Genomic DNA, 27,590 nt, shown 5'->3' with positions numbered 1-27,590 from the left:
GTGTGGTGTGTTCTCCCTGTGTCTGCGTGGGTTTCCTCCAGGTGACTGTCTGTGAGGAGTGTGGTGTGTTCTCTCTGTGTCTGCGTGGGTTTCCTCCGGGTGACTGTCTGTGAGGAGTGTGGTGTGTTCTCCCTGTGTCTGCGTGGGTTTCCTCCAGGTGACTGTCTGTGAGGAGTGTGGTGTGTTCTCTCTGTGTCTGCGTGGGTTTCCTCCGGGTGACTGTCTGTGAGGAGTGTGGTGTGTTCTCCCTGTGTCTGCGTGGGTTTCCTCCGGGTGACTGTCTGTGAGGAGTGTGGTGTGTTCTCCCTGTGTCTGCGTGGGTTTCCTCCAGGTGACTGTCTGTGAGGAGTGTGGTGTGTTCTCCCTGTGTCTGCGTGGGTTTCCTCCAGGTGACTGTCTGTGAGGAGTGTGGTGTGTTCTCCCTGTGTCTGCGTGGGTTTCCTCCGGGTGACTGTCTGTGAGGAGTGTGGTGTGTTCTCCCTGTGTCTGCGTGGGTTTCCTCCGGGTGACTGTCTGTGAGGAGTGTGGTGTGTTCTCCTTGTGTCTGTGTGGGTTTCCTCCGGGTGACTGTCTGTGAGGAGTGTGGTGTGTTCTCCCTGTGTCTGCGTGGGTTTCCTCCGGGTGACTGTCTGTGAGGAGTGTGGTGTGTTCTCCCTGTGTCTGCGTGGGTTTCCTCCGGGTGACTGTCTGTGAGGAGTGTGGTGTGTTCTCCCTGTGTCTGCATGGGTTTCCTCCGGGTGACTGTCTGTGAGGAGTGTGGTGTGTTCTCCCTGTGTCTGCGTGGGTTTCCTCCGGGTGACTGTCTGTGAGGAGTGTGGTGTGTTCTCCCTGTGTCTGCGTGGGTTTCCTCCGGGTGACTGTCTGTGAGGAGTGTGGTGTGTTCTCCCTGTGTCTGCGTGGGTTTCCTCCGGGTGACTGTCTGTGAGGAGTGTGGTTTGTTCTCCTTGTGTCTGTGTGGGTTTCCTCCGGGTGACTGTCTGTGAGGAGTGTGGTGTGTTCTCCCTGTGTCTGCGTGGGTTTCCTCCGGGTGACTGTCTGTGAGGAGTGTGGTGTGTTCTCCCTGTGTCTGCGTGGGTTTCCTCCAGGTGACTGTCTGTGAGGAGTGTGGTGTGTTCTTTCTGTGTCTGCGTGGGTTTCCTCCGGGTGACTGTCTGTGAGGAGTGTGGTGTGTTCTCCCTGTGTCTGCGTGGGTTTCCTCCAGGTGACTGTCTGTGAGGAGTGTGGTGTGTTCTCTCTGTGTCTGCGTGGGTTTCCTCCGGGTGACTGTCTGTGAGGAGTGTGGTGTGTTCTCCCTGTGTCTGCGTGGGTTTCCTCCAGGTGACTGTCTGTGAGGAGTGTGGTGTGTTCTCTCTGTGTCTGCGTGGGTTTCCTCCGGGTGACTGTCTGTGAGGAGTGTGGTGTGTTCTTCCTGTGTCTGCACCCAATGGTTCCGGGTAGGCTCTGGATCCACTGCGACCCTGAACTGGATAAGCGCTTACAGACAATGAATTAATGTAAACTTTTTAAACATTTCATGGTGAATTTAACCATTTCCAAATGAATAAAAAAACACAATTCAAAATATCACTCAGTCACACTCTGTGACATGCTGTTATTAGTTGTGTATGTCTTTCTGTGCAGGAACTGAGTTCAGAGTAATAAGTCTCTATTGATTCTTCTTCTCGTAATGCTTTAGACTGACACCTCATCGCCTGGATGTAACAGATTCTGTACTAAACTTGTTTTTAAATGTGTTTGCCCCCTGTGTGCAGGACCCACTCTCTGAAGCACATTCCTAAATATTGTTCTTGTCTTATTGTGGTGAAAACGACTTGCTGCTTTAAATTGAAGTGCTTCAAATAGCTTGTTTTAAAGCTTGGTACATTTTTACAGAGGAAATATCTCATTGGTAATGGCTGGTACTCGAGGCTTAAGGCTCTGGTTTCGTGTCAACTCTATGCGCAATGATCATTAATTCTTTCATGTTCCTGGCTCAGACCCAGGTACTCACAGCACGGGAGTTGCGAGCTTCCTTAAGAACCTGTTTAGCTGCCTGCAGCTCCTCCACCTCCGCCACACCACGCAGAACACACACCTGCTGCTGCACCCGCACACACAAGCGCTCCATCACCTGAGGGAGAGACACAGGATCAGACACACACTTTTTAAGTTAGCCGGCACACAAAGTATCACAGAGAGACAGTGTCAAATAGAACTGTGTCAAATACGGAATCAGTGCAGTACACATGTTATTAAAGAACTGCATTACAAGAAATTTAACAAGTACAGTGGACCTCTACTAACGAACTTTCCAAGATACGAACTGGGCATTTGAATATTTTTTTGCCTCCACCAACGAACCATGACTGTAGAAACGAACCCGAGCCTTCACCGAGCCGACGGCTGGAAATGGCCACTGACCCCAATAGGCGAGTCTCCCAGCGCGCCCAGACTTGAGTGAGCTTTTAAGATTAGCACATTGTAGCTTTAGCAATTTAGCATTAGTGTAAATAGCAGACATCGAAGTTCGTGCTAAGTTAAGCCGTATCTACGCTTCGTCTCCCCACATTCACCACCTACTCTCCGTTATTCCACCCACCCCCCACCTCCCGTCATACAGCCAGTGCCTGTGTTACTCCTCCAGCCAGTCGTCACGTCTTCAAGGTAGCGATGTGTAACCACTTAAAACTTTATTTCTTTTTTATCACTGTTACCACTGTGTTTCTCTTTTATTGTTAGTAATGCTACATGTGTTTTTTTACTAATTTGAGAGTGTTGTAAACATATATCAGCGCAAAAAGGGTGACTTTCGGAGTGGGGGCTGGAACGCATTAATTGCTTTTCCATTATTTTAAATGGGGAAAATTGACTCGAGAAACGAACTTTTCTACTTATGAACCGGGTCACGGAACGGATCAAATTCATAGGTAGAGGTTCCACTGTATATAAAAATGTCTGTAAATATTACGTCATTGATATGAATGGCATGCCATTTAGAAAAAGCAAAAAAATAAAAATAAAATAAAAAACCCACAGATTTTTATTTTTCAGATGAACATTTTTTCTTATTTTTAATTTTTGTCGTAATTTTAAAATCGCCAGCTGCTTCTTAAACAGTGTGGAAAATGTCAAGATGCTTTGAACAATAGAAACTGTCGAAAACGATTAGTAATAAAGCGTCTTAATTCACATTAATGTGCGCAAATTCATTTTCATTTCAAATAAATGGATTGTGATTTCACCTTGTGTTACATTTATAACAAAACACACTGCTTTTTACTATAAAACCTCTCTTCATTGTCAAATATGGGAAAATAATGAGGCAATAAATTGTGATAATCTGCAAAAGCTAATAAGATTAATCACGATTCATTATTAGAAGGCTTTGACAGCTCTGATTACAGTAAAGCATTGTCTATTTGAATACCCATTGTTCCTAACATTCCAAAGAGACAATGTTTTACTCGTAATGGGGCTCTGCCGAATCACAGCATGTTCAGGGTAAAGCACTGAGTCACTGGGATTTTAAAAACCGTGGATGCTTGGTTTGCCGCCATGTTGGAAATATCCATCCCCCGAGAGGCACACACCTGTTCTGCAGTGCTGGTGACCAGGCCTTGGTGCAGGCGGAGAGCTTGTCTCTGAGAGAACCGCTGAGTCTGGTTATTCCTCAGCAAAGCTCTCTGAATCTGGAACAGCAGAAGAGAAGTCATCAAACCCAATCTCCCTGCTCTCTTCGCCTGCCAGCCCATACGCTCATGACTGAGATCTGAACACAGTGTCCAAGTCGAGATGAAACAGCCTCTTCAGCTCAGATCCCCTCTGTGATCTGGTGTAAATAAGTGAGTCCGTGGCCTTTTCGTCAAACACACACACACACACTCACTCACAGACTTCCAAGGCTCGCTTGATGCATTATTCATTTCACAAGTTAGGCTATTTTCTCATTTATGTGCATTTGCCTAATAGATGAGCTACACCATGTTAAATGACATTTTCATGAGAGCGTGAGAATGTTTATGGATCGAGAGCCCTGGGATATTCAGAGTAAACACAGCTGACAATATTGGAGCTGCTTGAAAGCCAACCTATACTTAAATGAACAGGATGTAGCTGCCCTTGTTTGTGCTACTCATCCTCTAGCTCTCCACTGGTGACAGAGTCATTCCTGGCTTGATGTTTCAGGCAGAGGGCCACTCCCAGTCTTGCAGTCTCCAACAATAACTTACCCCTCCAAAAAATTTTTTCGGAAGTGAAGAGTATTAATAGGAAGCTTGTGCACTCATCGCTGCAGTAACAGCTTCTAATCTCCAGGGAAGGCTTGCTCTAGAGAAGGCAGCTCCACTGCCCAGTGCCTGGAGGCTTTCTACACATCTAGTCAGCACTTGGCACTGAGCACAATGACCTTAGACTTGTGTATAGCAGCTCTAGATCATCCCAGTCTATACACTACAACTGTGTGCAAAATGGAAGACCTGTGGCAGAAAAGGGTGCACCTTAACCCTTTAATGTCCTTACACAACTTCAAAAAGTTGAGCATGACGTTAAAGGGCTAGAGTGGCTAAAATATAGGGGTGTCTATGAACTTTTGGACATAACAAAACAGCAGAAAACAACACAATGACAAAGTCGGAAGGTGACATGAAGGGGATATTGATTTATTAACTCTACCTTTGTAAGAGCCTGCTCTGTCTTTTCTGGAGAAATCCGATAAGCTTGAGTGACATCACTCAGAGGAATGGGCATGTACTGCAGAGTGAAATTACTGTAAGAGAAGAGAAGAGAAGAGAAGAGAAGAGGAGAGAAGAGAAGAGAAGAGGAGAGGAGAGAAGACAAGACAAGAAAAGACAAGAGAAGAAAAGAGAAAAGAAGAGGAGAGTAGAGAAGAGAAGATGAGAGGAGGGGAGAAGAGAGGAGAGAAGACAAGACAAGACAAGAGAAGAAGAGAAGAGAGGAGAAGAAAAGAGAAGAGAGGAGAAGAGAAGAGAAGAGAAGAGAGGAGAAGAGAAAAGAAGAGAAGAGGAGAGGAGAGAAGACAAGAAAAGACAAGAGAAGAGAAGAGAAGAGAAGAGAAAAGAAGAGGAGAGGAGAGGAGAAGAGAGGAGAGAAGACAAGACAAAAAGAGAAGAGAGGAGAAGAAAAGAGAAGAGAGGAGAAGAGAAGAGAGGAGAAGAGAAAAGAAGAGAAGAGACAAGAAAAGACAAGAGAAGAGAAAAGAAGAGGAGAGAAGAGAAGAGGAGAGAAGACAAGAAAAGAAGAGAAGAGAAGAGAAGAGAAGAGAAGAGAAGAAAACTAAAATGAAATGCCTTTGGTGCATTATTGTCTTTATTTATTTTAATTCTCACAACAGATTTGCTGAGACAAAAGTGTACTTTGGCCCAGGGGTTTATGTGCGAGACCAGCATAATGACCACTATTTTTGGGTCTGTGTTTGTGTTTTCCTGCATGTCCCCAGGAAAGTAATTTGTTTGAAATATGATATAATGTGATATAATATTTATTACTCCTGACCATGGCTAAAAGTGGGCTGTCACATTTTATCTATGGGTGCAAGAGATTATGCAATTTATTGTCCTGGAAAACTGACCTCTACAGAACTGAGAACTGGTACATATTTGTGTGTGTGTGTGTGTGTGTCTGTGTGTCTTACTGCTCCAGAGCTCGAGCAACATCCATAAGTCCGGTAGCTGTGGTATTATTCCGGTCCCAGGTCACACTCCTGTTAGAAAGAGGTGGACAACATGAATAAAGTCCACTATGTGCCTGTAGTAATTGTAGTAGAAGTGGAATTGCACGTATTTCACAAGCTAATCTGTTTAGCTATAACCAACGTTATATAACTTGTAAAACTCTTGAGAAACTTATCAACTCAGAACTGTTTACAGTGCTGGTCGTAGCAACAAGACGTCTGAAGCCTTAAAAGACCATATGAATCTTTGATGAACAAAAGCCATGTGAAAACTTGCCCTAAAAATGTCCTTTAAAAACACAGTTAGGAGATCCACATGTGGCCCAGATCAGTTCTCTTACAGCCCACACTTGGCCTTGAATGACAGCATTGAATCAGGGTGAATCTGTAGTCACACGTATTGTAGGCACATGTCTAACAGAATCTCTACTTGCTGCAGCTTGTATGTGTATGGCATTGTATTATTATGACTCTGAGCACTTGAAATTTGGATTTAAACTCAACAAGCTACATTTGTTTCAGTCCAGTTCATGAGTTTCAGTTGCACTTATATATTTTAAGTTCATGTATGAGTCGCATGTCTAAAAAATGAGGATTTTATGTGTTTCCATTGCTTTAGAAGTGAGTTTATGCAGAAATGTGTGTTCTTTCCCATGCCTGGAGGCGTGTGTTGTGAATGATCTGATCGTTAAACTCATTCACGTTACACTGCCATTTCTCGTTAGCTACATCAGCCTCGTAGCTCCAGCGCTAAACCGAAGAAGCAAACTTCAGACAGCAGACATGTACCGCCTGAGTTTTCACTGTTTTCAATGTAAAACTGACAAAATATAAATGTGATTTCACACCATGACATTTTTAAGATTACGTTTTTTGGGTCCTGTTTTTGACCCTTCTCTCCGCCATCTCTCTCTCCCTCTCTTCCTCCCTTCTTTCCCTTCTCTCTGCCTTTCTCACTCTCCTTTCCTCCATCCCCATCTATTCCCCCTCTCTCCTTCTTTTTATCTCTCTCTCTCTCTAACACTCTCTTGCCCACCCCACCCACCCCATCTCACTCACTGTCTCCCTTCCTTCTTCTCCCCGTCTCACCTCAGTGTGGTGTTGATCTGCAGGGCTTTGCTGAGCATCTTGGCCCCAATGTCCTCCATGCTGTTCCCACTCAGGTCCACTTTCCTGAGACAGGCGTTACTGCCCAACGCGTTCACCAGCACAGTGCCTCGAGAACGCAGGCGGGAGTCCACTAGAGACAGAGACTGAAGAACCTGAAGAACAGAGAGAGAGAGAGAGAGAGAGAGAGAGAGAGAGAGAGAGAGAGAGAGAGAGAGAGAGAGAGAGAGAAAGAGAGAGTGTGAAAGAGTTAGATGAGAGAGAGAGATGAGAAAGGGTCACTAATCAGCATCATTGAACTGAACTGATTCACTTAATTGAAATAAATGTACTGAACTGAAATTATCGAGAGAGGTGAGATGAATGAGAAAACAGAGAGCGTGAGAGCATGATAGAGAGAGAGAGAGAGAGAGAGAGAGAGAGAGACAGAGAGAGAGCGAGCAAGAGAGAGAGAGAGAGAGTGAGAGAGAGAGACACAGAGAGAGAGCAAGAGAGAGAGAGAGAGAGAGAGAAAGAGACAGAGAGAGAGAGAGAGAGAGCAAGAGAGAGCGAGAGAGAAAGAGAGAGAGGATGAGAGAGAGAGAGAGAGAGAGAGAGAGAGAGAGAGAGAGAGGATGAGAGAGAGAGAGAGAGAGAGAGAGAGAGAGAGAGAGAGAGAGAGAGAGAGAGAGAGAGAGAGAGAGGATGATAGAGAGTGTGAAAGAGTTATTGCTTTGGCATTTGCCCACTATTGAACTGACTGAATCAAACTGAGCTGAATTTTATTGGGAGGCAAAGAGAGAAAGCTGAGAGAGGAGAGAGAGAGAGAGAGAGAGAGAGAGAGAGAGAGAGAGAGAGAGAGATGGAAGGTAAGTGGAGATAATGAGTAAATGGAGTGGAGAGAGGAAGAGTGGAGACAATAAAGGCAAAAGAGGAAATAAAAGCAGATAATACAAGAATACTTAGGTAAATACAATGAAACACATCCTGTGTTTGATACGTTGCTCTGTTGATATAAAGGTTCCAATAATAGATAATATAATAGATAATAATAATATAATAACAACAACAACCCTGGCCCATATTCACAGACCCTAACATGTCTAGAACACCCAGGAAACCTAGGACAATAGGAAACATGTTTTCTTATTTTCTCATAATATTTCAACACTTCAAACTCAAAACAAAATTCTGGACTCCCGTCTCTTTGTTCAGGTCATGGAGTCCTAACCAATGGGAACGCTTGCTTGGCAGTATCTACCCAGACGCCACAATTCAGGTCAAAAGTCATAAAGCTTGGTCTGCTTTAACAGTGTGTATGTGTGAATACACTAATGTAGAGATATTGTTCCACTTCAAAGAGAGAAGAAAGGAAAATTGAAGAGAGAAAACAAAGCAAAGGGGAGCTGTGAGGTGGGAGATGGGAGCTCTTGTAAAACAAAGAGAACGCTCCCTCACTCCCTGACTGGCATGATATTATAAACACTGTCAATTATTCAATACACAATATGGCACGCTGCACTAGAACAGAGAGATCTTTTTGTGAGTGTGGGGGTGTGTGTGGGCGTGTACCTCAGTGTTCGTGTGTTATGTGTGTGTTGTGTTTGTGTGTGTGTGTGTTGTGTGTGCTATAGTGTTGTGTATATTTGTGTGTGTGTTGTGTTTCTGTGTGTTGTGTGTGTTTGTGTTAGTGTGGTGTGTGTGTGTTTGTTTATTGTGTTGTGTTTTTGTGTTTGTTTGTGTCTGTGTGTGTGTGTTTGTGTTGTGTGTTAGTGTGTTGTGTGTGCTTGTGTGTGTGCTGTGTTTGTTTGTGTGTATGTGTTGTGTGATTGTGTTGTGTGTGTTAGTGTGTTGTGTGTGCTGTGTTTGTTTGTGTGTATGTGTTGTGTGTTTGTTTGTGTGTATGTGTTGTGTGTTTGTTTGTGTGTATGTGTTGTGTGTTTGTGTTTGTTTGTGTGTATGTGTTGTGTGTTTGTGTTGTGTTTGTGCGTTGTGTTTGTTAGTGTGTTGTGTGTTTGTGCAATCATTTGTGTTTGTTGTGTGTGTGTGTGTTTGTGTGTATGTGTTGTGTTTGTACGTTGTGTGTGCTTGTCTGTGTGTTGTGTTTTTGTGCAATCATTTGTGTTTGTTGTGTGTGTGTGTGTTTGTGTGCAAAAGGATTCAGGTGAATTTCAATGCTACATACACACTCTTCCTCTTGTATGAGCTGGACTAATTTCTGCAGAATTTCATCCAGTACCCTGCAAAGAAAAGAGAGACAGAGGAAAACGAAATAAGACTGGGATCATTTTCTTTTTCCTCTTACAGTATTATTGCAAAATTCAGAGGCCACGCTTTCATGTTTATAATTTAATACCAAAATAGTCATTCAGTACAAGTTGTTCTTTTTCAGCATCAGGAAGAAAACAACACAGGACATACATTTAGAAGACACTGTGTGCTCCCTTCGGCTTTATTAAAGCTTCAATTCCATTTAGAGGGCTTGCTTTCAGTTCGTCAAAGAAACAAAAAATATAAGTTCAAAGTTGTCTGCATTTTGTAAACTTCTAAATAGAATAGAAAGTCTGAAAGGATGGAAGAGACAAGTTGGCAGTAGGAAAGTATAGAATTAATAAATTAAAAACTGTTTTGTTATATCAATCCATTCATTATCTGTAACCCTTATCCAGTTCAGGGTTGCGGTGGGTCCAGAGCCTACCTGGAATCATTGGGTGCAAGGCGGGAATACACCCTGGAGGGGGCGCCAGTCCTTCACAGGGCAACACACACACACACACACACACATTCAAACACATTCACTCACACCTATAGGCACTTCTGAGTCGCCAATCCACCTACCAACGTGTGTTTTTGGACTGTGGGAGGAAACCGGAGCACCCGGAGGAAACCCACGAGGACACAGGGAGAACACACCACACTCCTCACAGACAGTCACTCGGAGGAAACCCACACAGACACAGGGAGAACACACCACACCACAGACACCCGGAGCAGGATTCGAACCCACAACCTCCTGGAGCTGTGTGACTGCGACACTACCTGCTGCGTCACCGAGCTGCCCCTTCTGTTATTCATAGCTTTTTTCTTACACTTAAAAATTGTTAACTTGTATTTAACTGCAGTTTTGTATAAAATATCATGAGGAAATGGTTTCTGAATTCAAGTACTAACAATTGTCACAGCAGGTAGTTGCAGGAACTGGTGTACAAACCCAGCCCTTGCTGTTTCTGAACTCTCCGTGTACCGTGATACTGTGACCAACTGTTCCCAGGTCTTCTCAGTGTGTATACATTACGTCTCTATCTTTTCCTTTGCTTGACATGGTCTGTATTTACATGCAGCCTGAAAATGCTTTAATAATCCAACTCACAGCCCAATCGGAATAGAATATGTCTACGTACACCCCTCAGTTCGAATGGACTACTCTGACTGAATGACAATTTCTATCCAGCTTAATGAGGTAATCCTGTAAATAATCAATTAAGCAGAAGGATAATAGTGATGTAAATGCCTGTAGCTGATTACATTCCCAACTCCGCCAGATAATCTTTCATTACAGAGAAAACAATCATAAATGACTGCCGTGTCATATGGAAATTTTGCATCCCACTCAAAAGCAGTGAATTCATTCAGTACTATTCTCTCACTCAGTCTTTACAGCGTACTTTTGTCTGGTTTTATCATTGGTGGTGAGACATCAGCATTCAGCTGATATGTCACAGATCACTGCAGGACAAGACATCTTCCTCTCTCGCTTCCTTTAAAGGGAATATATTATGAAAAAACACTTTTTTTTAGTGTGTGTGCATTTTAATCGGGGGATCTGGAGCCTACCCACAAACCCACAAACTGTAAAAGAAGACCACACAGTAAGTTTTTTCTGGATTGTCCAAGTCAGAAAACAAGGAATAAAACCAGTCATTCTGATTATGTATAGAGCATAGATTTTAGAACTGCCCCCCCATCCCCACCCCGAGTCTCTCCAATCACAGCGCTGGACCCACATTTATGTGACAGGGCCATGACAACGTTAGACAGAGTAAATTAAAACAACAAGTGTGGATAAATAAGAGCACTGAGTAAAAACACACAAAATGAGCACAGAAGGAAGAGAACTGAGAGAAAATGGCTAAAATCCAGAGCATATGCTCCTCAATCATCAGTGTTGCACTCGCACTGAAATGTGGCTCATTTTCATTTAATGGAACAGGCGCTGAAACTGGTCGCTCTGAACAGGGCTGTGTAGAACACTGCTGTTGTTTGATCCTTGTGGTAATTTGAACACAGTATGAAATAAACATTACATTCAGATGGCAGAACTGTGATTATCTGTAATGTAAACATAAAGAGATATTCCCCAGGTTGTTGAGCAATGAACTCAATCACACTGGCATCTCTGAAAATCTCTGCATGTAAACCACTGTGCAGAACTCACTTTTTGTGAGTACTAATGTAGTTAGTCTTTGCTTTCTAGCCTAGTGTTTAAATCTGAAACAGAATGTCTCTGTTAACCTGATCAATTTTACCAGAAATCAAGCCCAGGGGTTGTTTTTACTGTAAAAGTCAAGCTAAATATAAAATGTTTTGTGAACCCACATGTTTCTTGCCTTCTGTTTTGAGGACTTACGCTGCATTCCATTTCAACTCATATGAGGGGATTTCCAAGTTCCAAGTAGAATATATCAACTGGAATGCCTCGAGGTTGTATTTTTAGAGTTCAGAATCCAAAGTGGCTTCCCGCACATCAACAGTGTGTAAAAGCAGTAGTGCTATACAGTTTAACAGCACTTAAATCTAGCTTTGTCCCATTAAGTCAGCCGTACACACAGTACTGTCCAACTACTGGTGTTTGTATGTGTAAAATATCGCATAATGTGCTATTATTAACTTGTATCACAAACAATGCTGACTGGAAAAAGCTAACGATGATAGCAAGCTAACAAAGCTAATTGGGAAAAGCTAACAATGATAACAAGCTAACAAACCTAATTGGGAAAAGCTAACAATGATAACAAGCTAACAAAGCTAATTGGGAAAAGCTAACAATGATAACAAGCTAACAAATCTAATTGGGAAAAGCTAACAATGATAACAAGCTAACAAAGCTAATTGGGAAAAGCTAACAATGATAACAAGCTAACAAAGCTAATTGGGAATTTCTAACAATGATAACCTAGGGAAAAGGCTTTTCTGAATAAACTGGAATGCTATTTCCAGCTCTTACAAGGTAAATGCAAGCATTAGCCATGTCTTTGTTCTTAGTTTTAATCCAACTCCTGTTTCTTTATGATCTTTTTTTTTGTTCTGTTTGATGCTATACAAGTTATCAAATCAAACCACTCATGCCTGCATCCTGCTTCGATGCGTTCCATGTTATGCTGTTAATTCTATCTGTTCAAACAAATTAACCCTCAGAAAATCAAGTATTATTATAGGTACTGTATACTGAGTCATGAAATGTATATAAATATAATGATACTATACTTCTGGCACTGTGCCCACCTACAGCTACAGTGTGGCCAAGGCAATCTCAAGATCCGTGGCTTTTATTACACTGAAGAATATGAGCTGAGCATTAAAAGCTTATGATATTATGCATATAAAGCTTATTGTATTTAGCTATATTGATAATGTACTCTTGGTCTGTGAGTTAATGGCTGATTTGAAAGGCTTTAGTGAAGTGATTAAGCTTAAGTGCAAAATGTATAGGCTGAATGTGAATAGCTTTCAGGGTCTGAACAGACAAGAGATGCATTAAGACACTATACAAAGACCAAATGTCGCACTCTCTCTCTCTCTCTCTCACTCACTCACACACACAAATTCACACTCACTGTTGATTTTATTAGACTTTTCCATTTTCTGACCAATTTATGAGGCCCCATCATATTGGTCCACTGTAGAACAGCCTTTACAGGACTGTACACACTTTATTAGCTCCCTCTATGCTATTCATCAAATCAATGGTCAGCTTCTGAACTCAGGACCCATGTTGTCCAGATATATTTAAAATGATGAACTATTTTCAACACACTAACATTACAAAGTCATGTGTGTTGCAGATGTTTCACAGACATCAGTGTCATTGCTAGATATAACATTGTTAACCCCCCAAACATATCCAGCCAAGAGACTGATCACTGAGCTAAATTATGGCCATCAGTGCATCAACAAATTGGCTACAGTATATATACACAGCATATATAGCATAAATAAAACGTCTAAATGTTACCTGCTCTTGATGTTGAAGTTCTTGCCCAGGTGGAGGTGTTTGAGAGAGGGATGTTTGGACAGTGCGGGGAACACGGTCAGCAGGTCTGTATCAAAGCCTACAGCCAAACACAAGTTTCACCTTAATTCATTCAATTAACATCACTGTCCTAAACAGTAACCTGCAGGAGTGTAAAACAGCAATCACATGTTTAGCTTTTAATGTTAGTTCATGTAAATAGGTTTTATTTAGCAATGTTTGAGCTTTTGTATTGGTTCATCTACCACTAATGTTTCATACAAAGTAAATAGAGGTTTTGTACCATGGAAAACATAAGTTAATATGTCAATATTGGCTTAAAAGACTGTAAATGAAAGACTCAAATGTAACAAAGCAGTTTCTGAGTGCATTTTTGTGTAATTATACAGAGAACACATTACTTTTATTTGCTGAATATAAAATACTGGGGAATAAACACAGCATGAAATGGGCCCAGGCCAAGGCTAAAACACATTAAATATTTTAGATTATCCGAATATTACGACTTCATATATACAGTTGGGCTTTGTAATTAGCAAAAAAATGCCTTATTAAGATTTGTTCCCTGCTGCAGATATTGGGAATCTCATTTTTACTCAGGTGCACTTTCATAACAATTTAAAATTCACTGTAAATACCATTTTTTGCAATTAAATTTAACTTCGCATTCATCAGTGGCTAGGTCTCACTCTACCACGTGATGCTACCAAACTGGAAGGGTGAAGGTTAGCTCAGGTGAAGTCAGGAAATATGCCCTGTGAATGTATGTATATTTTAAAATATAATATAAACTGATTGTTTAGTATCTATAGGTACATGTCTTGTCTCTTTGTACAGAAACAACCTGTGGAGCCCAGGTCATGTGTCATTTCAATTATGTGGTTGAAGACTATAATGTGTGCCAGTGCATCTTGTTCGCTGGCGTGTACGAGAACAAATCATCTGCTCTGCAAACTCCAAACTGGATCGTCCTGGTACTTCATTTAAAGGTTGGCTTCTAAACCAGCTTCTGAAAGATTTCAAACTGATGCTGATGCTAATGCAACATACCTGGACCCTCTCAACATGCTGGGAGAAGAACATCTAATACTCATTTCATTACATAAGTCAACAGATCACACATGGGTAAAAATCACAGGGTGAATAGATGAGAGGAGGAATATCATACTAGGGCTGGGCGATAGCGCCCTAAAATATTATCACGATTTTAATGTATTTTCACAATAATTATATCCTTGGCGATATGACGAAACAATGAAAAATACTTTTTATTAATTTCACACTATTGCAACAAAAAAGAAATGTTATATTATTATTAACTATTCATTAATTAATTAATTAATTCATTCATTCATCATCTGTAACCCTTATCCAGTTCAGGGTCACGGTGGGTCCAGAGCCTTCCTGGAATCATTGGGCACAAGGCGGGAATACACACTGGAGGGGGCGCCAGTCCTTCACAGGGCAACACAAACACACACACACATTCACACCTACGGACACTTTTGAGTCACCTACCAATGTGTGTTTTTGAACTGTGGGAGGAAACCGGAGCACCCGGAGGAAACCCACGCAGACACAGGGAGAACACAACACACTCCTCACAGACAGTCACCCGGAGGAAACCCATGCAGACACAGGGAGAACACACCACACTCCTCACAGACAGTCACTCGGAGGAAACCCACGCAGACACAGAGAGAACACACCACACTCCTCACAGACAGTCACCCGGAGGAAACCCATGCAGACGCAGGGAGAACACACCACACTCCTCACAGACAGTCACTCGGAGGAAACCCACGCAGACACAGAGAGAACACACCACACTCCTCACAGACAGTCAACCAGAGGAAACCCACGCAGACACAGGGAGAACACACCACACTCCTCACAGACAGTCACTCGGAGGAAACCCACGCAGACACAGAGAGAACACACCACACTCCTCACAGACAGTCACCCAGAGGAAACTCATGCAGACACAGGGAGAACACACCACACTCCTCACAGACAGTCACCCGGAGGAAACCCACGCAGACACAGGGAGAACACACAACACTCCTCACAGACAGTCACCCGGAGCAGGAATGTGCTGTGTGACTGCGACACTACCTGCTGCGCCACCGTGCCGCCCTTATTATTATTTATATTGAATATATCTAATATATATTAAAAGTATTAAATTGTTTTATTTATTAAAAACTTTTATTTTACTACAAATGTAATTTCAATCAATCAGAGCCAATTTCTACTGTACTTCACTGTGTCTAAACGACTCGTGTAAAGAATGTATAACATGTTATGGCTATTTTAAACTAGTCATAAGGTAAACTTGTTAGAATATCACTATATTGACTTTTTTTAATCGTTTCAAAAATGATGACGATATTGTTGCGTACAATATGGCACAACCCTATATCATATTGAGAGAGAGAGAAAGAAAGAAATAGAGCGAGAGAGAGAGATAGATAGATAGAGAGAGAGAGAGAGAGAGAGAGAGAGAGAGAGAGAGAGAGAGACAGAGCGAGAGAAGCGATCATTAATTACTCTCTGCCCACAGATGGCTCTGGTATCATTTTGTTCTGCTGATTGAGCTCCTGGACTGCTCTGCTATTGCTCACATTTTACACTTTAGGGATTAAGCATTTTATTTCGGAGTAAAAGGATCCCAAAAGCAGCTGTTCCAGCTGACGCACCGTTCTGTTGGCTCGAAATCATCTGTAAGTGGGACAGCTCTACTATTAGGCCCTTGTGATATTTGTGTCATTTTAAACTAACAGCCAGTGAGAAAAGCAGGCTAATTTAGAAGAGAAATGGCCAGATAAAAAAGCTGAGATAAACAACACTGCCCCAGTAGATTACGGCGCTCATGGAGTTTAGAGAGGTTCCCTCACCGTTGTCTGAGATGTCCAGTGTAGCGATTGACATCACTCTGGGAAAGAGTTCCTGTATCACAGCTGCTCCTGCTGATCTCAGCTATATGAGGAGAGTGAACGAGTGAGAGAGCAAAATATATATATACAGTTAAACATGCTCCTAGTTATTATCTCATCTAAACCATCTTTCACATAATCAAAAGGGTTAAAAGACTTAAAATAAAACAGTAAATGAAGGAAAAACATACACAGAAATTAAAAATAGATATCAATATGGTGAAAAAGCCACAGAAAATAAAATTACACAGTGCAGTTTCTGCAGTGCTGAGCCCGGAGTAGCAAGGACAGATGCTCTATTCTCCCTGTTACAGTTCTGCGGAGCATCACAATGATATTGAAGCTGTGATTTTAAGGTGAAAATGCTACATGATGTTCCTTTAATATCCATCTACGATGATGCGGTGGACAGTGAACTGTGGGCTGCACTTAATAAAGATTTGATGAGGTCAAATGCATCTGGGAGACTTTGATTCAGTCGCTAAACCCATCCTGGAAGTGCACAGGGACCCTTATGACCATACGATGTATTTAATGTGAATGCTAATGTGTTCCATAGCATCCCCAACAGCAACAAAAGACCACCTTAATCAACTGCAACCTCACAGCAGAGACGCAGTGGGGGAGATGGATGTTATATTTTCCAGGCCATTACTATACAACTCAATATTTATAAGACGGCAATTATCAAGGCTAAACACGGTAATATAACTAAAGGAAAGTACTATCTCTGCTACTTCCCACAGACTCAGGCCCAGAATGTCAAAAGAGCTTTTAGGGAGCTAACAAAAGACAAGACCACTGTTTCACTGAGGGAGAACAACTAACCTCACACACAATATTAACAGAACACAACAATGATTCAGCTGTGTTTACTGTGTTCTGGCCTGTGGTCATGATCTTGTATGTTGTGTACTTCTACAACGTAGCTCTGTTTTGACTCTCTAGGTCAATGTACATGGACGCCATATTGGCATATGCACACACACACACACACACACACACACAAAGTAAACACAGACTAAGAGATACCTCACAGCCACTGATGTCAAGATGCAAGTCATTGATATGAGGATTGTTGGTCAGACCTAAGAACAGATTCCTTTGAGAGAGAGAGAGAGAGAGAGAGAGAGAGAGAAAGAGAGAGAGAGAGAGAGAGAGAGAGAGAGAGAGAGAGAGCGAGAGAGAGAGAGAGAGAGAGAGAGAGCGAAAGAGAGAGAAAGAGAGAGAGAGAGAGAGAGAGAGAAAGAGAGAGAGAGAGAGAGAGAGAAAGAGAGCGAGAGAGAGAGAGAGAGAGAGAGAGAGAGAGAGAGAAAAGAGAGAGAGAGAGAGAGAGAGAGAGAGAAGGAGAGAGAAATTCCTTTCACACTTTTGTATTGACACAGATAAACTCATACTAGGAAAAACATTGCAGCTGTGGCACATTTAACAAATAGAAATATACAAGTAAAATTGAGGCCCTCATTAAAGCTGTTCTAAAAGTTGGTTTCGGCCATTTTCATTCTCATGGGTTAAAGTCACTATTACTGTATTAAAAATGATAATTTGTATCACGTGTCACCAAACAGATACAGCAGATAAGTCCTGGCCATGGAAGACTGGCACCAAAATTGGCTTCTGGGAACCTGTGGCCCTTTTAAGTGTCTATTGGCACTTTTCCACTTCATGGTACCTACTCTACTACTCTACTCAACTCAATTCTAATTGCCTTTTTTTGTTTGTTTTTGTTTTGTTTTCCATTAGGTAAATCTGTTACCTGGCTCCTGCTCATTCCCGATTTCCCAAGTAGAGACTAATCCGTGGCGAATAAACCTTGCAGAGCGCTGACTGGCCCGAGAGACTTGTCAATTACAATAAAATGCAGACAACCAGCAGAAACTACCCGTTTGCTAAAACCCCAAGCTACAGCAGATATCACATTAGTCGGTGGAAACAAATTTTCTACCTAGTACCAAAAAGTGTGTAGAGCCAAGCTGAGTTTAGTAGTGTAGGTACCAGGTGTCCCTTGTGTGGAGCGGCCTGCTCCAGTGGGGTGTTTCCATGTGTCAAAAAGGCCATAGAAATGGGGGAGGCAGGTGTTTGCCCGACCAGGGCTAGAATATGTGTTCTGTAGGAATAGATTCAGTTGTTTTACCACTATATTTAGCATCGTTGGTCAGTAACAAGTTCCAGTTACTCGTTTACATGTACTTATGAACATTTTCTTAGTATGCTAGTGAAAATTATTTTTACACAAGAGTATTTGTGAGTACATGGACCTCTGCTAATTCTGCTTGGGGTTACATTACATTTAATCAACATGTAACCCATGTAGAGCTGTTTATTGCTGTGTTATAAAGTCTACAGAAGAGTGTGGCTGATTTAAATGTAACACTATTATCACTGTAATAAAGTGTGTGTGTGTGTGTGAAATTCTGTATGTGTCAAGAGCGAGGCCGACTGTGTTTTACTGGCTGAGTGCTCTTTCAAGTGCTGTCGATTTGAAATAGGTTTTTTTTTGAAGGGGAGAGCGCAATTACCCGGCACAGCATTGTAGAATGCCACTCGATGGACTGGATATTGAGTTGACCTCTGACTTTCAAGAAGAAGCATGGGTGACTCACCTGAGAGCTTCCGGGGGCAGCTTCATGGACGCCAGACTGACGTGAGTGAGGCTGAACGCAGAGCTGAAGAACTGACGAAACAAAGGTAGACTCTCCTTCACTTTCCTAATAAGAGAGAAAGGGAAAGAGAGGTTTATGAGCTTGTGAGGTATGATTAATAATTAGGGATGGCATGCACACACTTCACAGTGATTTGTTTTGATTATGATTATTTAGGATATGTTTCAGTTTAGTAATTCCTTCATTGTCTGTAAGCGCTTATCCAGATCAGGGTCGCAGTGGGTCCGGCGTCTACCCGGAATCATTCCTTCACAGGGCAACACACACACACTCAGACATTCACTCACACCTAGGGACGTTGGTATGATTCACAATTATGTTTAAAAATAAACAGAATGCTGGGAAAACCAATCACACCCAGTGCAGCTCCACACCCACATGCGTGCACACATACACAGAGGAAAGAACAGAGAGTTTAAGACAGGAGAATAAAGGTGGAAGGAATCAAACCTGTGAGAAAAGGAGTTTTTGGAGAGGTTGAGGTAAGAGAGATCAGCACAGCAGCCCCTGAGCAGAGCCCCAAACAGCTTCATTTCCAACCAGACAGAGACAGAGAGAGAGCGAAGTTAATCTCAGAATAAAAGAGTAACACAGAGAACAGAGTGCAAGCGAGGAGAAAGTGGACCATCGAGAGTTGCACAATTCACTGGCATAATGAAATTATGACAAACACATTTTCAAAAGCTGGTCAGTGGTTAATTTGTTTTAATAGCAGCTCTTAACATGGAAAGAGGGAGCAAAGGGTCAGAAATATAGAGAGCGAGAGAGAGCCAGAAAAGCTTCACAGAAGAGACTCGTTCAACAAGTGAGATGGAGGTTTGAGCTCTAGCCGTGCCATGTGCTGCACCCTTGTTGCCATTGACGGACAGCAGGGTTCCTCTATTTTCTATTTCCCTGCTACAAAACCTGGACAACTACAATTTATGTAAAACCTGAGGGGGGCAGCCCAGAGGCACAGAGGCAGAAACGAAATGGCTCCAAAGAAGTCTCTAATAAATCTAAAATGAATAATATACATTAAAGACCAACCTTTATTGCTCTATTGAGGCTTGTATACGATGTGGTTATTTTTCCTAATATGGGGTTTAGTAAAGACTGTGGCTGGAGGTGTGAAAACACGCTCTCTGGAGTGATTAATCATGCTTCACTATCTGGTAATCTCATAGATGATAATGTGCTAGCTGTGCCAAGTTTGATGGAGGACGAAAATTAGTCTGGGGCTGTGTTTTCAGGATTTGAGCTAGAGTCATGTTAAAGGAACACTATGTAGTATTTTTACCTTAAAATTTTAGCTTGCAGTGATTCACTGAGCTCTAATAGGGAGAATAGAGCCTTTGGTGCTGCTACTCTGAGCTCAGCATTGCGGAAAATGCACTTTATATACACTTTAGAGGAGGGTACGGAGCTACACAGTAGTTGTAGGTGGAGTCCAGGGGCAAAATCACTAAATCTTACCTAGTGTTCCTTAAAGACAATGACATTTTAGACACTTAAACACTTTTAAAATTGTGCACAAATTTGGGTTTTTGATGAGCTATGGGGCAACCTCTGGGGCCAACTGACAGCACCAAGGGGGGCAACTCTATAATAATGGCCATGGTCTTGGAAAGGGATGTACAACAAATTCCTATACACTCTTTCACAGCAATTTCAGGTGTGAATTGGACACATTTTGTCCATATAATTTGACAATACGCTCTGCTCTGTTTACTCAAAGTGAAGCTGATGATTTGATGATGTGCTGATGAACAAGCTGATTTCCCCAAGGATTTCCCCTCCTTTAAAAACCTGCAGTAAATTAGTTAATATCTTTAAAGCGTGTGGTTAGGATACCTATCACTACAAGTAAATTATAAGTCAACAAAATCACTCACGGAGTCCACGCAGCAGTCTGTAGCCGACAGGTCTAAATGCACTAAGCAGTTGGGCTGAGACAGGAACATGTGCAGATGCTGTGCAGGAAGAAAATCAAACAGAGTCACTGAACATTCACCATAAATGTAAACTCTTTTTTAAAATAATAATAATAATAATAATAATAATAATAATAAAGCATATTCATAAAAATGTGGGGTGCCCCCAAACATTTGATGGACAGCACTTGAGTGTGTGGTTCTGACCGTTGCATCCTCTCCTGACAGTATCCCAGGGTTTTTGCTCAGGTCCAGATGCAGGAGCGAGTTTGAGTAATCATCATTGGAGCAAAGAGCCTGGGAGAGAGACACCACGCCTGAAAGAGAGAGAGAGAGAGAGAGAGAGAGAGAAACAAACCCGTTAGACAAAAAACATCCCCTGCCCTAAATTGCTGGTTGAAGTAGGAAATTTCTTCCCTTTTGCTGCACTAACAGCCGCAGCTCTCCTAGGCTTTACACTGGATATTGGAACAAAGCATTCCCCCTGCTCCACATTCCTATACTGAAGGGCTAAATATCTCTTTAAGTAACCCTTGGCAATGCAAGATGAAAGAATGTGTCCAGTCCAAACCACACTAAGTATCTCAGTAGTACAAATGAATTCTTAAAAAACGGGAATAATGTGATATATTCAGTGTAAAGAACAGGTGGTCATTACAATTTATGACGAAAAATCAAATCATACTGTCACGCCCTTGTCCCGTCATGTCTGTTTTCCCTGCCATGTGCTCTCTTAGCACATGGCTCTGTGTGTTGTTGTCCATGTCTCCGCCCTTGTCCCGCCTTTGTTCTGCCGTCCTCGTTATCTGTTTCAGGTGTGTCTCGTCTATTCATGTATTTAAGCTCCCTGGTGTCTCTTCTGTGTATCGGTCATTTGTGTTGTTACCTTCCTAGTAAAGTCGTTTCGTTGTCTTTCCAAGTCATGTCGTGTTGTTTCTTTGTTTTGCATTGTTTAGTTTCATGGTTCCCAAGTCTGTCTGTCTTTGATTAATTTTTCTTGACGTTTTCACTATTGTCACCGTTTCCTTCCCACCGTCATTGTTGCAAGTCTGTCTGTTTCTGTTATTCCTCGTTTTGGATTGTTTCCTTGTCTTTTCCCTCTGTTTCTAGTTTTGTTTTTACCTAAGTCAGTCTGTCTCTGTTTGTTATAGTTCGCGTTAATAAAGTTCACTGTGTTTAGTGTGTGCGTCCGCCTCCATCAGTCCGCCCTTCGCATTCCTGACACATACATCAACAAAAAAATGAGAAAATATTTTTTTTTTCCACATCCCAATCCCCCTTCATTTTAATTTGAACCCATTACCCTTTATTTTATATAGTGGGTCTGGAGATAGAAACAAATCAACAGTGAGAGTAGAGAAGCACATTCTCTTATTGCCCACCATTGATGGGCTCTGAAGTCATTTCCGAACTCGTCTGTATCAGTCTTTGCCTTAATGCTGCATTAAATTAGCTTCCTCTAAACTATGGATATGTTTGATCTACAGAAATATGTTTTTCTAAAGATGGTACAAATGGAGCATTTGCTTTAAAAGAGCGTCTGAGAGATGGAGGCTCGGAAGAGCAAGAAAAAAAAACAAATTAGTGAAAGTAAGGAAGAGTAAAGAGAGGCAGGAAGAAGCTGATGGAAAGAAAATGGACTGGCCGTTACCAAACAAGACAGAGTCAACTTCAAACTACTGGTACTACTATTCATTTATTAATTTATCTTTTATAAACTCTCCACACTGATCAGGGTCCCAGTGGGTCTACACAGAATCACTAGGCAGTAGGCAAGAACACACCTTGGGTAGGCCACCAGTCCTTCACAGACTGTGTTAGCTCTTGGTCCAACGATGTTTCCAGCATCTGAATGGTTAAAGTGCTGAGGACTGCTGACACCACTCCAGATAAAGATAATTTATTGGCCCTAACTGCAGGTGCATGCCAGCTTCCACTGGCGTGATTTTTTATTGCACTCCCCCAGGCCCCAATTTTGTGATCTCTCAGAGAGAACATCTGGGCACAATCATGACACATTTTTGGCTGAATGTGGGCTGGAATGTCTATGTGTTATAGTGAGAAGGAACAAAGTGTAAATGTTTTAAAACAACCCATAGTGAAGGGCAGCACAGTGTTGGAGTCGCGCAGTCCCAGGGTTCTAGTGTTGTGTGTAGGGTGTGGGTCGAATAAGGGGTTTTCGACGCTGTGCAGTTCGGCTCAGCACAGGCCGACGGTGCACAGAGAGTGAAGGGTCTTTTTAAGTGTTTTGTCGGTTCTTAGCTTCATTCTCTCTTTTAACCAAACTCAGCAGTAAGCTCACAACTGGGGTGGGCTACAGGGCTTGTGTCTTTGTCCCCCACGTGTTTTCAAAGCTCTCTTAAATGCATATACATGAACCTTTTGGATGTGTACTTAAGGACACAGAACAGATATTTGACACACCACACACACGTCATAAATATCTCATTGTGAGATACTGTCCACATATTTAAATATCGTGGTATACTGTATTATTGTTATACCGCCCAAGCCTAGTGCATACTATACTCTTTTATAAGATGACACACACACACAAATACACACACATTAAAAAGCCCTTAAGGCACAGGCACTTCATTTACCAAGGGTGAGACAAATACAATACAGAAGATTCAAGCGTGGTGATTCAGACAAAAGAGAAATATTGGGGTCTGCGGACGTGAATAATGGTGCGCATGTAATTCCCGAGCTCCCACTGTTTCACTGAAAGCACATTTTTGCCATGTAAAAGTTTGATGAGCTCACTGATGCATATTTCACCGCGTGAGCATTAGAGCCAGCTGCAGGCTGTTCCTCGACAGAGAGGAAAAAACATTTCTCTCCATTTGTTTAGGATTTTACATTTGTTTGGGCTTTTTTTTTTCCTGAGCCATTGAGTTTTACGGGGAGGACAGCTGACACAAAGCTTCCATAAATCATGTATGAAGGGTGTTAAGGCTGGATTATGTGTGTAAATCTCTGCATGTGTGTGTGTGTAGTAGCTTCAGAACACACATTCTTAAAATCCATCACACAGCATTGGAAAATTCTGGCTTGTGTTAAAAACGTGTGTCTGTGTGTGTTACACTACATGTCCATAAGTATTTAGCCACACATTATTAGTAAATTCAGCTGTTTTAAAGATGAACCACCTGTTGCTGACAAATGCTATGCTACACAGAAGCCTAAAGTCACCAAACCCAATGGCAAACATGGGCTAGAGGAGTATAAAGCCACCCCAGCAATGGCCTGTGGCACATTGGAACTACAGTATCCAAGTTAAACCAATGGGGTGAGCTGGAGTTTGTGAACGAGAACTGATCATTAAACATTAGCACTTGACCTCATTATCACAATCGATTCCTCACAGCAATCCAAGAAAGCAGAAGCAGTAACTAGACAAACGTCTTAAATGTCTTGTATGTACCATAGCTTTCTTGTCTGTTTTCAAATACAATAGGTTTTGTGGCATTAATTATATTACTTTATTATTTATACCATTAGATAAGGTGGATGGTATAGCTGCCCAGTGGGTAATGATGCTACCAACCCCATGGCAGTCTAGGGTTCCGTTCCAAGTTCAGTCAAAAACACCATGTTATACCAATAAGAATCCTTGGGCAAGACTCCTAAGAGAAATCAGAGAAGTCTCTCTGGTCTCTGGATGAGAGCATATGTCAAATACCGTAACTGTAGAATGTAAATAAAGAGTGGCCCTAGGGGGTGCTGCTCACCTTTGGAGGAGAGGGATGTTTTGGACAAGTTGAGGAGACGAAGTCCTTTACTGAGACGACACACCTGCTGGATCAGGTTACACACGCCTAGAGAGGGGGGCAAAAAAAACAAAGAGAGAGAGAGAGAGAGAGAGAGAGGAGAGAGAGAGAGAGAGAGAGAGAGAGAGAGAGAGAGAGAGAGAGAGAGAGAGAGAGAGAGCAAGATAAGTAATAGGGAACATGTATGTTGGGTGTTGTTCCTGGGTGGGGAGTGGAAAGAAGAAAGAGTGTGAGAGAAAGACAGAAAGAAAGACATGAAGAGAGAGAGACAGAGAGAGAGAGAGAGAGAGTGAGAGAGAGAGAGAGAGAGAGAGAGAGAGAGAGAGAGAGAGAGAGAGAGAGAGAGAGAATGAGTGTGAGAGAGAGAATAGGCGAGAGAGACTGAGGGAGTCAGGCTTAATTAAAGAGGACTCATATTGTTCTGTCTCATTGAAATGATTTACGAGAAGAGATAAACAGCGAGGCAGAGCGAGATAAGCCACGAGAGAATGAAAAGAGCTGGAGAGAAAAAGGAGAGATAAAGTATACCGACAGAGGCAGCTCTGAACGTCAGCACAGATTAAGCGTCATAAATACGAGTGTGATGAAAATTAGAGAAAATGAGTCATTTTTATTGTAACTGTGCTCAGACAAACGGACTGTCGTGTGGGATATTCACTCATAAACACACCAAGACGTACATTAACTAAAGAGTACAGTTTAAAAGCTTTATGAAATAAGGGAAACACTGTAGTCACTCACTCCCTTTTTAGCAATTACTGTTTACATACAATTACTGTTTTAATACACAATTGCATTTTCTGTTTGTAGTAAACAATTACTGTTTTTTTTTCCAATATGTTAAACTTGTCAAACAAACTGTGAAAATGTGCACTAAAATATGCAGAAATTCCTGCAAATAAATGTTATCATTTTATCATTTTTAATAATATGTGGATAAAATATGAATACATTATTTTTAGCATTTTTCTCATACTTTTTTAGGAGCAGTTAGAAATTCAGTACCCAGACATTAACCAATATAAATGTTTGTGTGTGTGTGTGTGTGTGTGTGTGTGTGTGTGTGTGTGTGTGTGTGTGAGTGTGTGTGTGTGTGTGTGTGTGAGTGTGTGTGTGGTACCTTGATTGTCCAGTGTGTTATGGGCCAGGTTGAGAGAGTGGATCACTGAAGCTGGATTCTCTGAGAGTGCAACCGACAGCTTCTGGGGAAAGTCACTACAATCAGCACACACACACACACACACACACACACACACACACACATTTTTGTATTCATATAAATGCATGTGTCAACCGGGAATATACCAATGAGTATGTACACAGTTGCATGCAAAATTTGGGCACTTCATTGTGATATGTTTTATTCATTTTCCAAGTGAAAAGAAGTACACATCTTCTAAAGTAAACACACTTTTTATATGTATTTACTCCACAGCTTAGTCATTTCCAGATCCACCCATTCATTAGCCAGGACGTCCCACACTATCACACACTATGCTACCAAGCTGGAAGAGTGAGGGCGAGCACATGCTTCCTCTAAGAAGTTTACTGCAGCATCTTTCTGAACCGCACTAACACGACGCCACTGGACAGCTCAACACTAACTAACTAGATTTGCTATACCAGCTCACAGATACCCACACTGGCTTGCATGAGGAAGACTGATGTGGGGAGAAAGAGAGCCATCCAATCCACCCAGAGAGAGTGAGGCCAGTCAACAATGATAGGGCCAATGTTTAGACCAAAAAGAGGGGAAGGGGACCTTTTGGAGATTTGAGTATGTTCAGTCCAGACATTCAACAGAAAACCATGCAGACATGCCAAAGTATGACCAATGAGGTGGATTCACTGATATATTTTCATGTAGAAAGTCAACAGGACGTTATTTAACCAGGCGTATTCTTTTGCATACATAAAGCACATGGAACAAGACAAAGAGAAACTAACGATTTGAGTCCAACGTTCTCCAGGGTAATCTCTTCCAGACTGGATGACTTACTGAGTGTGTGCAAGACCTGCTCAGTGACCTCTGAGCCCTTGTATCAAAGAACAAAGCAACAAAAGAGAATCCAATTAGTAACACTGCAAAAACTGCAGAATTGTATTATATTAAAGCACTTTAGATGCACTCAAAATATCAGATTTCATTATGAGATATTCGTAAGAATGCGTAAGATTATTTTACTAATTCTACGAATAATAATGTTCATAAGGCAGTCATGATTGAATGTTGAATAAATAATGTATTCAAGGAACAACTGGCCTATGTTAATAAAAAATTACATTTACCAATAACAATATAATTAACAATATACAATAACAATATTATATTAAGATATTAAGTAAAGCACATAAGTGGATAGTTACAATGCGCAGGTCTTTGCAATAGAGTTTAATGAACCAGGTGTTGTAGGCCATGGATGCTACAATGACTGCGAGATCTCTGAAAGAAAGACACACACACACACACACACACACAGAAATCCACAAGAGCAATCAACAAACTTGGGAAGCTAAGGCTTAGCTGTGACTAGGTGTTTAAATAGAAAACACACTAATAACAGGGCGTTTCTTCTATAAATTATTGTAGGGCTGTGCAATTAGTCAAAAATTAAGCGAAATTGAAATTCAGTATTCAATTCAATATTGTCTTTAAAATTGTCTGTAAAATGCTAAATTATTTGCAGTATTGATTTGCGCTCTTATCGCCCAGCATTAATTCACAGCCATATTCAGTTTTCATCTGAACTTTAGTAATATTTGGATTTGACAACACACACACACACACACACACACACACACACACACACACACACACACACGCATACCTGCTCTCCAAGTGGCTGAAGTCTAGCAGATTGAACTCACGGTTGTCTTGAGAATGATAAATAGTGTCTACATCCTGAAGACAAACACAAATATTCATAACAAAGGGTTTTTATGAGTCACACACCACAGCAGTGTTTCCCGTGTTTCACAAAAACGAGACAGGAATTCCGGGGTAAAATTTAACTACATTTTTGCATCATTTGATAAATCCTAAATCATCCCCAGCCCCAGGTGGTAAGAGAAAAGCAGCAGTTGTCTTCTCATAGTGGAAAGATGGATATAAAAACCAGGAGAATGGAGCTTGATTTTAAAGACGTATGATGTACCTAAGATGGAATGATGGTCCACTGGGTCTTTTTAGGGGTCCCATTTTTCTGTTATTCATGTATTTTCTGAAACCACTTTATTCTTTTCAGGGTCATGATGGGTACGGAGCCTAGCTGGAATTATTGGCTGCAAGGCAGGAACACAC

At 41.7% G+C, this 27,590-nt stretch overlaps 1 protein-coding gene across 3 annotated transcripts in view; it reads right to left on the bottom strand.

Annotated features, from left to right (window-relative positions):
- The window catches only part of LOC136702665 (capping protein, Arp2/3 and myosin-I linker protein 3-like), an 83,313-nt gene that overhangs the window by 29,583 nt on the left and 26,140 nt on the right, over positions 1 to 27,590 (bottom strand). For all 3 annotated transcript variants that reach the window (XM_066677815.1, XM_066677814.1, XM_066677816.1), the window contains exons 8-25: positions 27,118 to 27,191; positions 26,657 to 26,732; positions 26,237 to 26,325; positions 25,410 to 25,504; positions 24,251 to 24,337; positions 20,724 to 20,833; positions 20,478 to 20,555; positions 19,054 to 19,130; positions 18,544 to 18,648; positions 16,973 to 17,042; positions 15,902 to 15,983; positions 12,987 to 13,083; positions 8,940 to 8,994; positions 6,758 to 6,930; positions 5,630 to 5,698; positions 4,651 to 4,744; positions 3,570 to 3,668; positions 1,991 to 2,110 (exon numbers count right to left, since the gene is read on the bottom strand). In XM_066677815.1, the coding sequence (XP_066533912.1) occupies positions 1,991 to 2,110; positions 3,570 to 3,668; positions 4,651 to 4,744; positions 5,630 to 5,698; positions 6,758 to 6,930; positions 8,940 to 8,994; positions 12,987 to 13,083; positions 15,902 to 15,983; positions 16,973 to 17,042; positions 18,544 to 18,648; positions 19,054 to 19,130; positions 20,478 to 20,555; positions 20,724 to 20,833; positions 24,251 to 24,337; positions 25,410 to 25,504; positions 26,237 to 26,325; positions 26,657 to 26,732; positions 27,118 to 27,191 (1,650 nt within the window). The remainder of the gene's footprint in view (positions 1 to 1,990; positions 2,111 to 3,569; positions 3,669 to 4,650; positions 4,745 to 5,629; positions 5,699 to 6,757; positions 6,931 to 8,939; positions 8,995 to 12,986; positions 13,084 to 15,901; positions 15,984 to 16,972; positions 17,043 to 18,543; positions 18,649 to 19,053; positions 19,131 to 20,477; positions 20,556 to 20,723; positions 20,834 to 24,250; positions 24,338 to 25,409; positions 25,505 to 26,236; positions 26,326 to 26,656; positions 26,733 to 27,117; positions 27,192 to 27,590) is intronic.

The sequence above is a fragment of the Hoplias malabaricus genome, chromosome 7, assembly GCF_029633855.1.
Source record: "Hoplias malabaricus isolate fHopMal1 chromosome 7, fHopMal1.hap1, whole genome shotgun sequence".
NCBI lineage: Eukaryota > Metazoa > Chordata > Actinopteri > Characiformes > Erythrinidae > Hoplias > Hoplias malabaricus.
The sequence above is the reverse complement of the archived record's forward strand: the minus strand, read 5'-3'. Positions and strand labels throughout refer to the sequence as shown.